We start from the raw sequence: 12,033 nt of genomic DNA, 5'->3' as shown, positions 1-12,033 counted from the left end.
CCGGCCCGGGGCGGACCACTTCCTGGGCCCGTTCCACTACCGTAGCACGATATTGTCCGCTTTGGGCTTACCATTCCCTCACGGTTTTGTTTTTGGGAACTCACGAGCAACTTCCCAGTGGGTCACCCATCATGGGATTGCTCAAGCCCCCTTCTCGCTAAACTTCGGAGTTCCAACGGAACCTGAAGCCAGTGAGCTCCCAAAAGGCCTCGTGCTAGGTAAGGATGGGAATATACATATAAGGATCACTCCCCTGGGCGATGTGGGATGTCACATGTCAAAATTATATCATCCACATAGAGAAGGAGAATGATGATATCAGCACCAATGTTCTTGACAAACAAACTTGTGTCAGACAAGGAAGCACGAAATCCCATAGCACACAGATAGGTGGTAAACTTAGAATTCCAGGCCCTTGGTGCCTATTTAAGGCCATACAGGGATTTAAAAATTTTACAGACATAAGTGGGACAGGTGGGATCAACAAAACCTTGAGGTTGGTGCATATAAACCTCTTCTTGTAAATCCCCATGCAAGAATGCATTTTTAATGTCCAATTGTTTCAACTCCCAGTGATTCATCGCAGCTATAGCAAGAATGGTTCTCACTATTGTATGTCGAACAACAGGACTAAATGTCTCGGAATAATCAATTCCATGCTCCTGTGAAAACCCTTGAGCCACCAATCGAGCTTTGTATCTTGATACACTACCATCAGACTTCTTTTTGACCTTGTAAACCCATTTACTACCAACCACAGATCTATTACTAGGATATGGAACTAGCTGCCAGGTCCCCTGAGCCCTGAGAGAGTCATATTCTTCCTGCATAGCTTGCTACCAATGGGGAAGACTTGCAGCTTTTCGAAAATTAGAAGGTTCTTTAGTATCAGTGATGTTTGTCACAAAGGAATAACCACCAGAGAACACTTCATCTGCTGTAACATGTAACGATTGTAATTCTGGAAAAGATGTCAAATAAGCAGCATAATCTTGTTAGTTGTACAGTCCCACTTTTCAATCGTGTAACCATGGGATGAGTAGACACTACAGCTGGGGACATGGAATGATTGTTAGAATGTTCACTGAATTGTGGAGAGATAGGAATCAATACCTCCAGTGGGGAACTCTGATGGACAGACAACAAGGGTAATGCGTTGACTTCTGCATTGGAGTGATGATGGGAAACTGATGGTTGTGAGTAGTTAGAACGATTAGCAGAGTCATGAGATGCTTCCATTTCAGAACTGGATTGCACACTTGACACTTGCTGCTGAGAGATTGGATCCAATATTGAAGCTGCACTTGATACAGATATTGTACTATGAACTGCAGGAATAGGCATTTGAACCACAACCACATCTCCTGATATATGCTTAGACTGTCTAGAATGAAGACACCCTCGAGATAGGTCTGTTTTATAGGGAAACACTTCCTCATTGTATATGACATGCCTGGACAAGATCAATTTACCAGTGTTCATATCATAGCAGATTGCTCCTTTGTATCCCAAAGCATAACCAAGAAAAACACATAGTGAAGATCTAGGTTGAAACTTATTACTAGTATATGGGCACAGGAAGGGATAAATGGCAGTGCCAAAGACTCTAAAGTTATGAATATCTGGTGTGTGTCGAAACAACATTTGATAAAGAGACTGAAACTCTAAGACCTGAGATGGCATTCTGTTAATTAAGAGAACTGCATGAGCACAGGCATGATACCAGAACATTTGAGGCAAACTTGCTTCTGCCATTAAAGTAATGGCAGTTTCTACTACATGACGATGTCTCCTTTCAGCAATACCATTCTGCTGAGGAGTATAAGGACAGGAAATCATGTGGCAAATACCTTTACTTGCTAGAAACTCCTTAAACGGTTTACTCATATATTCACCTCCCCCATCAGATTGAAAACACTTAATTGAAGCATGAAACTGATTAAGCACAAAAGCTGTGAACTTCACAAAAATTGAACAAGCTTCTGATTTATTGATCATAGGAAAAATCCACATGAATCCGGAAAATTCATCTACAAAAGTAATGTAGTACTTAAATCCTTCTATAGATGGGATTGGAGATGGTCCCCATACATCTGAGTGGACTTTCTCAAACAAACACTTAGCTTTATTTTGTCTTACTAGAAATACTTGTCTACACATTTCTCCTTGTACACAAGAAGAACACAAAGTTGGACAAGAATCTTTGCTAGTGCTAATTTCAGCAGTCTTCAACATTCTAGCTAAAATATCCCCTGATGGATGTCCCAGCCTTTGATGCCAAATTGCAGTCCTTACTTTCTGTCCCAAAAATGCAGCACATCGACTCAACCTTGTAGCAAATGAGTTATCAAAAACAGTGGCTGGAATCTTGAAAAGTTCCCCATCATCACTCCTTCCGTGGTACAAAATCACCCTTGTTGCTTTGTCCTGTATAAAGAAATCCACATCATCACAAATAAACCAACATCCATTATCTTTGCATAACATCTTAACAGAAAGAAGATTGGTAGTAATTTGAGGCACATGCAACACATTATGCAGAATTAAATCATTATTTGGAGTTGTAATTGTAGAAGAACCAATGTTGTTGACTGCCAAACCTTCACCATTTCCAATTGTTATCTTCTCATCACCATTGTAAGAATTGACTTGAGAGAGTGCATAAACATTGGAAGTCATGTGATGTGTAGCTCCTGTGTCTAGAATCCAAGTATCCCCAGTGGATAACCCATGTCCAGTGTTCTGTGGTGTATTCTGTCCAATATGAGCCTGTGCAGTCATTGCAGTCAAGGAAGAAAGTGGTGGAGTACCCTGATAAGCAAAATTATTGCGATGATAACACTCCAATGCAATATGTCCTCTTTTCCCACAAATCTGACAAGCAAGGAACCCTGAATTTCCAATGGCAGCTCTGTGATAGCAATTAGCTGCTGTATGTCCCCTCCTAGAACATATTTGACACTCAGGTAACACACCAGATCTGTAGGATGTATTGCCATTCTAGGTATTACTCTTTTGAAAACCATTACCATAGAAACTACTTCCATTCTGTGACTGAACACTTTTACCATTGCCAGAAAAATTGCCATTAAAACTGCCATTGTTCCCTCTGTGACCAGATGGATTTCCATTACCAGAGAAGTTTCTTGAACCATTAGTACTTCTATGATCAAAATTACCATTGTTATAATTGCCATTATACCTCATATTGCCCCCTGAGAAATTGAGCTTCTGGACAAACCTGTCACCATTCCCCACAAAGCCTGAACCACCATGAAATGCATTAGAATGTTCACCATCAAACTCCCCTTGAAATCTGTGAGAGTTGTAACTTTGCCCAACTTCAAAACCAGTATGATTATTCTGAAAAGCACTGGAGCCAGATCCATCTCCATGAACATACATCGCCGCCATGGATGTACTCAAAGACTTCATTCATGATTCAATATTAGCCTCTACCCCAAGAAGTTGAGCCCTCAAATCTTTATATGAAATAGGAGAATCCCGAGCCAATATCACAGTCTTTATCATCTCAAACTCAGGAGGTAAGCCAGATAGCACAGCTATAAGAAAATCATTCTCAGTGATCCTTTCTCCAGCAGAAACTAGTTGATCCTTAATGGCTTTAACCCTTAAAAGAAACCTATCCACAGATTCCCCACATTTTTGGATAGTGTGGAACTCACTTTTCAGTTGATTGATTCTAATCATAGAAACAGACGCAAATCTTTCTTGTAAACAAGTCCAGGCCCCACACGCAGTCTTACTACCAATAATATGTTCCATAACATCATCAGATAGTGTAGCAATGAGAAGACTGAGCAAGGCTAGATCCTTCTTCACCCAATCTTTATATGCCACAGTAATTTCAGTAGTAACTCCGGACTCTGTATCAATAACAAATCTCGAAAGACATGGATCTTCACCCGTGAAATGATCAAAAAGATCATATCCCCGAAGAATAAACTGGAACTGGAAACTCCATTTAACAAAATTGTCATCCTGAAGCTTGACCGTAAGCATCCCAAGCAACCCTTCAATCTTGACATTAGACGCCATTTGAATACCAAACACCTAACCAAAATATGCCCTTGACCCCTAAATATGCTACCCTTCTTTGCCAATGGCTATCGGGCTTTTTCTTTCTTCGACAAACAAGCACGTTTCACAATCAAACAACGGCTGTCGGCCTCTTACGAACTCAAATAATGGCTATCGGCCTTTGATCTTGCTAACAATGGCTATCGGCCTTCAAATTCATAGAAATAGAACACGCACTCTTCACCTAGAACATATCACAAACAGATGGTGTGCAATGCGAAAACAGAAACCAAGAACCTGATATGAACGAACCCCTTGACCCTTTTTGACAGAAAAACGCTATGACCTTGCAGCCAGCATTAACCATCACTCGCAGTTCTTTAATCTCCAGCGGAAGAAACGGCACCAAGAATCGTCCGAGCGATTGATACCATGATAACAGTGTTCATCAAGAAAACCAGAAAATACAATAGAGAAGAGAGATAAAGAATGATAGAGAAGAGAGATAGAGAGATATGATATTTTGTGTATTACAAATCAGATTACTGCTTACAAGATCTTTCACACTTATATATACAAGTGTTATCTTATCTCCTAAGCTTTAAAAAACCTCCCAACTCTAACTAACTAACTGTCTTTTATATCACTTTTACACATTTTGACCTTGACGATACTACCCTTCTTATGCTAGTCAATACCACTTGCATAGAAAAACGTATTTGGCTCAACTTGTTTTTCACTTATCCTTAAATGTACAACATATAATAAATACAAATACATAAATTAATTGCAAATACACATCATTCACTTTTTCTACAATAAATCTAATGTAGAAGAGTTAATGAACCTGTACAACATATAATAAATACAAATACATAAATTAATTGCAAATACACATCATTCACTTTTTCTACAGTAAATCTAATGTAGAAGAGTTAATGAACCTATGTAGAAGATTTAATTAGCCTAATTATTCAATGAACCTAATTAACACTCACCCTTTAGTGGATGGAAATTGCGTTAACAAATTTATGTAAAGATGGCTCAAGCCACTTTTGTAGGACAAAGAAGAGGCCTTTTTAACATTCCCCCTCAAGTTGGAGAATGAAGGTCGAGAAATCCCAAGTTCGTATCATAACCGAGAACTTCTCCTTGCCCAAAAGGTTTTGTAAAAACATCTACTGGTTGTTGCAATGACGCCATATGTCAAGTAGTGGTCGTGCCATCAATTGTTTTGTCTCGAATGAAAAATTCATCTCAATATTTTGTGTCCTCTCATGAAAAATTGGATTCGCGGATATATGTAAAATTGCTTGATTATCACAATATAAAAGTGAAGCTTCTAATTGAGGTATCGTAAATCTTCCAATAAAAAATTGCTAGCTAATAGTTAAAGATGAACACTAATCATAATCCACGGGACTTACAGCTTGCTAAAATAAAAAACAGATAGTTGTCCATTTGGGAGAGTAGTGAAACTTACTTATAAACTCATGCAAAGTCCTTCCTCCCATCAATGTGAGATTCATTCTCAACATGCCCCCTCACATGTGACGAATTTTCAAGTCTAACACGTGGACACAACGGGATGACGTGGAGTACATGTAGCCATTAGGCTTCATACGCAGGACAACTTACATACTTTATACCATAAAGAAAGTTGAAGTTCCACCATAAAATCAATTTGTAATATTGGGAGCTGCCCAATTACATATAAGCACATGCAAGGTCCATTCTTTCTGCGATGTTGAACTTTACTCTTAGCACGCCCCCCACGTGTATGGACAACACAAATCGGGTGATGTGGACCACTTATAGCTGGTAAGCAATCTGCATACAGGACAACTTGCTTTGATATAACGAAGAAAATTGAGGTTCTATGATAAAACCAATCAGCTATATGGAGAGTTTAACTTACTTATAAGTTCATACAAGATCCCTTCTCCCATCAATGCAGGATTCATTCTCAACAAACGTTTATAATCATTTGTGCTTTATTTAGTCAAAAATGGTTACATTTAATTTTACACTCAAGTTCATGGGTTTCATTCTCCTTACCTCAATATTGCGGTTGCGCTCTTTGCTCTATATGCGTCCAATCCATTTTCCTAGTGCACCCGACACCTTAAACTATTTCCACAACTTAAACGACAACTGAACATGCTTGTTTGGGCCTCAAAGTGCCCAATAAGAAAGAATCAAAGTATCCATTCTGAAACCCAATTCGACATTGGCCAGAATGAAGACTCAAGCCGCTAACATAGAACTAAAAGGGAACCGGAGGTGCGTTTGGAAATGCAGTGGAATGGTACACAAATTTAAATAAACTAGTTCAATTTCGCTAAACTAGTTCGCATGATCGAAATAGCATTACAGTCATGTCTTGTATTAAATCACGAGAATAGATCAATACTATACTACAACGATAACTTGGAAGCTTCAAAATCAACTTAGAGTGCACAACGATGTAACGAGGTAAAACTGTACCACTCAGGAAAACATCCTTGCACACTTTCCTAGTCTAAAAACAACCTACTATTATTCAAACAAATGTAAGAGATTGACGCCAACTCAACTTACTAGACTCAACACTAGAAGGTAGTCTCGTCCTCATGCTCCTGCTACCTGAGTAGTACAAATTACTTGCTTTCTACTTGTCTCCTCTAAGTGGCAGACATCTGAACTTGGTTTTGTAACACTTTAGAGCACGAACCGTTATCAAGGCTTAGCCCTCCTCAATCTTCATGCGTGAAAATGTATCCCTTTGTAAACCAGCAGTTATACTATAAGATGTTATGCTCAATTTCCCTAGTTTTGCTATAAGATGTTTATGCTACAAGATATGCAAATGGGCTAGAGAATAACTAGTGGCTGCAAGGGCATGATGGGCTCGTGAATGTTTTTGCTAAACCTAATTATTTGACAACCAATTAAAACTCAATCAATTAAAACCCAATTTGATAAAAACCTTCAACCCAAAAAGTAATCATGGACAATTAGTTAAATCCAAAATCAAGTTTCAGCTCAAAATCAATTTTAATTTTAAACGCCTCACCACTGTTCCTAAGTCCAAGTAAATGAATGAATACACATGAGGTGACTACAGCGTCATACGTTTCTTCAACACGTAAGCAAGTGTCCCAGGTCGCCAAAAAGAGGGAAACTGCAGCTGCCAGTGAGAACAAGGATCCTGATTCCTGACATCAATCTTGATTTCGATCCTAAGACGATAGACAACTTGAAACCACTACTAAAAAACCTAATTTTTAGGTGGTGGTCGATTTGATGTACTTGGGAGCTTTGTGCCCTGCAGCCAAGTTTCTATGGCTATTCCAATTTACAACCTATATTAAGCAACAGATGCTGCAATTTAACTTTCTGCACCAAAAGAACACAGATGTTTTCCCTAATTATGGCCCATTTTGGCAAGAAGCTCCATGTGATTATATGATCACCCACATGGCCAATATTGTTATAGGAACGTGTGACATCTTTAGAGCATAAAAATAGTAAAAACTGGCTCTCACGCATCATGCGAGCGGCACATGAGCTTATATATGCGAGACACCCTGTTTCAGGATTTTTTTTTTCTCTATGGAAATTGGTGGTGCCATAAATTTATAAAAGCATTCAGGCAAAATATAGAAACAATATTAGAACTACACAAAGGATAGTTATGATTCATCGTCCGAAACTGGCCAAGGGAGACATCTTTTTATACAAGAGCAACAACCAACACAGCTATATGCTCTTAGACACTTGACTTATTCATAGACCCACCACAAAACACAGAAAAATACACATGTTTACTTTCACTTCTTATTCAACAAACCAGACTCCTGCATTCTAGAAATTGCCTTCTCAAACTGGCTCCACCTCTGCTCCAACGTCCCAATGTACCCGATCGACATCCTCACCAGCCCCGGTGAGATCCCAGCCAGAGCCTTCTCCTCATCATTCATCTCACTGCTTGTGCTGCTTCCAGAGCAGGACATTAGAGTTTCATAGTACCCTAGGCTCACAGCCATGAACCCAAACTGTGTGCAGTTCTGCAAGAGATTCATGAGTCTGTTGGCTCTTTCCTCAGTCCCCATGTCCAAACACAGAAGCCCTCCGTACCCGTAATCTTTGTTTCCCATGGCCTTGAGAAGCTCGTGCTGTGGGTGGTCGTCGAGCCCTGGGTAAATTACTTTTAAGCCCATCTTCTTCATCCTTTGGGCATAAATCATTGCCCTGTGGCAGTGCTCCTTCATTCTCAACCCTAAGTGGGGAATCCTCTCAGAGAGCTCAAATGCTACCTTGGCATTCATTGTGGGACCCAGGAGCATCAGGGAGCCTTGGTGTAGGTCCATCATTGAGTTCACCAGGCTTGCAGGTCCGCACACAACACCTGCAAAAAATTTATGCCACAAAAAAGTTTGGTATTTTGTTGCTAATCACAAAAGCTACTTTCCAAAGAGAAAATACGAAAGGGTTTAACAAATAATGAGAAATCATGTTAGCTGGAAATGGTGAACATTCTAGTAGTATTTCTCTTCATTTTTCGAAGATAATAGATTTATACATAAATTATTAAGAACTTATATATTAAATGGCGAAATGAAGGATCGAAACATATTTATCTTGATCTAAAATTGTCAAAAAGTTAGAATTGTAAAAGCTTTAATTCCCAAGGTAAAAAATAGATGACGCATTAAAAAAAAAGTGATTAAATTAATATGACCAGATAAACAAAAATTGATAGAATGTGAATATAACATCTTAGATTATGTGACGATGACATTAGTACTTAAATTATGGTTCTCTTTTATTCGAATTAATATTTTTTGTTTCACCCTTTCTTTTAATTTTTGTACAGAACATCACATGAAGTCTTACAGTGAACATGGAAAATAACAGTGAAAAATCAAATCAAGGATCGCATAAGATATTCTAGTAAGAAGAATACAATTCCTACCTCAACTCACCCATGTTAATCATGAAGTAAGGTTGCAGATGGAAAACGACACCAAACAAACAATATCTAACAAAAACACAAACAAACATAAACGTATGGTATCTAAAAATAACACAAGCTAACAAAAACGAACAGAAACACCTGTCTTGCTATCTAAATATAACAAGACATGAATCACGAGTCGAAAAAGTAACACCCTCGCATGAATCCAAACCGGTCCCTTCCCCACCTCGCTAAAAGTATTACTCCCGGTCAATACTTTTTTTTCGGTCTGAACTCCCCATGCTTTTATTATATAACCTATAATATAAATGAGATCAAAAAAATTTTTACAAATCAAATTATGCGTTCCAAATAAGAAAATAAACAGGTTAATTAACACTTAAGTTTTGATTTCCCTAGTATTATCCTTTATATAACCATCATCAATATGCCTCATTTGCAAACTCATAAAATTTAGGACAATTAACTAAAATAATTTGATATTTGGTTGTAGAGAAGATCAGTTTTTACATGTCATTATATTATTGTGGTCTTTATGTAATCAATTTATTATCGACCACTTAATTAATATGCCATTGTTATTTAAAAAAAAATAACTGATTAATTTTACAACTAAATGTGAAAAACGAATCATTCCAATTATTTGTCCTAAATTTTATTCTATAGATTAAAAGTACTTAGCACGCATTTACGTAAAATCACTAAATTATGATCTTACACTCAGTCTCTTCGTGAGCGTTATTAGATTTCATTTTTATAAACAGCTTTAGGTCACATTTTTTATGTGATACTGCACGTTACCAATCCAGTCATATAATTGACGATATACTGTCATATTCAATAGTTTTCGAACCGCAGAAGTTAAAGAAAATCTCACAAACAAACTATAAGGAAAATATTTACTACTTTTACCTGCAATAATATCAGCACCGCCGCTAATAAACTTGGAAATGCTGTGAACAACAACGTCAGCACCAAGCTTCACCGGAGAGAGAACCATGGGAGAAAACGTGTTGTCCACCACAACCGTAACCCCCTTCTCGTGGCCGATACGGCTGAGCTCCGGTATGTTGGCGACGGTGAGAGTCGGGTTCGACATGCCTTCGAAATAGAGTACCTTGGTCTTCCCGACCTCAATAGCATTCCTCACCATGTCCATGTCGTTGATGTCCACAAACGTCGTCGTTATGTTGCAGGCCCTGGGGAAGAAGTGGGACATGAGGGCGTGGGTCCCTCCGTAGACGGTTCTTGAGGCGACGATGTGTTCCCCGCTGCTGACGAGCTGGAGCAGGACGGAGGATATGGCTGACATCCCAGAGGACGTGCAGTAGGCGGCCTCTGTGCCCTCGAGGGCTGCCATCTGGCGACTGAGATTGAGCACGGTAGGGTTAAAGTGGCGGCTGTAGATGAAGAAGTCGCGGTCGGCACCCAGCTCGCCGGAGAACATTTTGCGAAGAGTCTCGGGCTCCATCACGGTGAACGTGGCGGAGGCCTCAATCGACATGTTGACACCACCGTGCTCACCAAACTCATGGCGAGCACTGGCTAATGCCGCGGCTGGGTCTTCCCAGGCTGCAGCTGCAGCCGAGGACAGCAACATGGACTTTTTGGCGGCAACATAGTCTTCGTTGTCTATGTCGTCGTGCTCGGCTCTCTTCTTGCTGTTGATGGTGGGGAAAACTAATCCCTGGGATTTGGTGTCAGCCATGTTTCGTTTTTGCTAATGGAGTTCAGGGTTGGATTTATGGGGGGGAGGTAAATCAAAAGGAGAGGAGGAGTTGTTTGTGCTTTGGGTTTGGGTTTGGGTTGGGGGTGGATGTTATATCTTCTATATATAGAGGGAGAAAGAGGAGACAGTGAAATTGATTTGTTATTACTATTCAAGGCCAGATTTTGATTTTATTTATTTTCAAGAACAAAGGTTGTTACGATTCGTATTTGTGGCATGCTTGTAGCGTGCCTTAATTGGTCCCATACAGTAGCACTTCCTTTAAATCACTGGACGTATGGAAAGTTTGAGTTTATATATATATATAGACACACACACCCACACACACACACACATACATACATATATATAGACACACACACACACACACATACATATATATAGCACGAATAGGTGAAATTGTTAGGTGTCATCAACTATAAAGGGCAAATCATGTCAATAGTATGTATCGTTCCTTTGTTATTAATTTTGTAAAGCCAGCCAATATATGGGTCACAATTTTACCCTATATATTGGGTACTTCGGTTTGGGCAAAGCATATTATTAACTTTTGATTGCCCCGTTGTGAATGGAGAGGGTAGAAAATTTGGGGGAAGAAATTAACAACACTAATTACAAATGGAAGTTTGGAGAAGGTTCTCAAACCCCCTTTCATTATGTGTACCCAACAGTCTAACTCTAAACCCAAAATGCACCTTTTAATTACTTTGAAGCTTTTAATCTACGTGAGATAAGGAAACTCTTTATGAACTGTCACCTTACAATTTAATTTCAATTTTTCATGTCAACATTATAAATTATTATACCAAAAACATAAGATAATAAAGAGTCCATAGAGAGTCTCATTTTAAAGAGTCTCCTTAGCATTTCTTTAATATGAGAAGACAACAAGTTCAAAAGTGAAATGATAACATTAGAGATGCCAAAAATTCATTAGTCATACATTGAAGAGGAAGTTATTCAAAACTATGTATGGGAATGAAAATTTAAAAACGAATTACGTTATTAAGAGTCAACCATTATAGTGTTCAATTCTCACATTATTACATAACAATTTTACTACCGATGACGTGATAGAAAGTGGCATTGAAAAATACTAACTTCTAGAGGACAAAACACATCAACAAAAACCATAGTTGTTTAAACACTAGTAGGAAAAACCATTTGTGCGACAGATGTTTGGGGGACAAAGCAAAATTCGTCGCGCCTATGTGTTTTGCGCAACGAAATCAATAGCTTCGTTGCACAAAAATGATGCTACTTTGCGCATTGCGCAATAAAGTATGCACAACGAAAAAAAGAT

At 38.8% G+C, this 12,033-nt stretch overlaps 1 protein-coding gene across 1 annotated transcript; it reads right to left on the bottom strand.

Annotated features, from left to right (window-relative positions):
• Nucleotides 1–7,701: 7,701 nt before the first annotated feature.
• On the bottom strand, nt 7,702–10,818 carry LOC103950120 (methionine gamma-lyase). The gene is made up of 2 exons (XM_009361269.3): nt 9,914–10,818; nt 7,702–8,431 (listed from the first exon to the last, which is right to left on the bottom strand). The coding sequence occupies exons 1-2, from the start codon at nt 10,707–10,709 to the stop codon at nt 7,854–7,856; spliced, it is 1,374 nt and encodes a 457-aa protein (XP_009359544.2). The 5' UTR covers nt 10,710–10,818; the 3' UTR covers nt 7,702–7,853.
• Between the last annotated feature and the right edge of the window lie 1,215 nt (nt 10,819–12,033).

This window comes from the organism of the source record quoted next, unplaced genomic scaffold (assembly GCF_019419815.1).
Source record: "Pyrus x bretschneideri cultivar Hongxiangsu unplaced genomic scaffold, Pyrus_bretschneideri_v1 Contig42, whole genome shotgun sequence".
Classification (NCBI taxonomy): Eukaryota; Viridiplantae; Streptophyta; class Magnoliopsida; order Rosales; family Rosaceae; genus Pyrus; species Pyrus x bretschneideri.
This window is presented reverse-complemented; position numbering and strand designations above follow the sequence as displayed.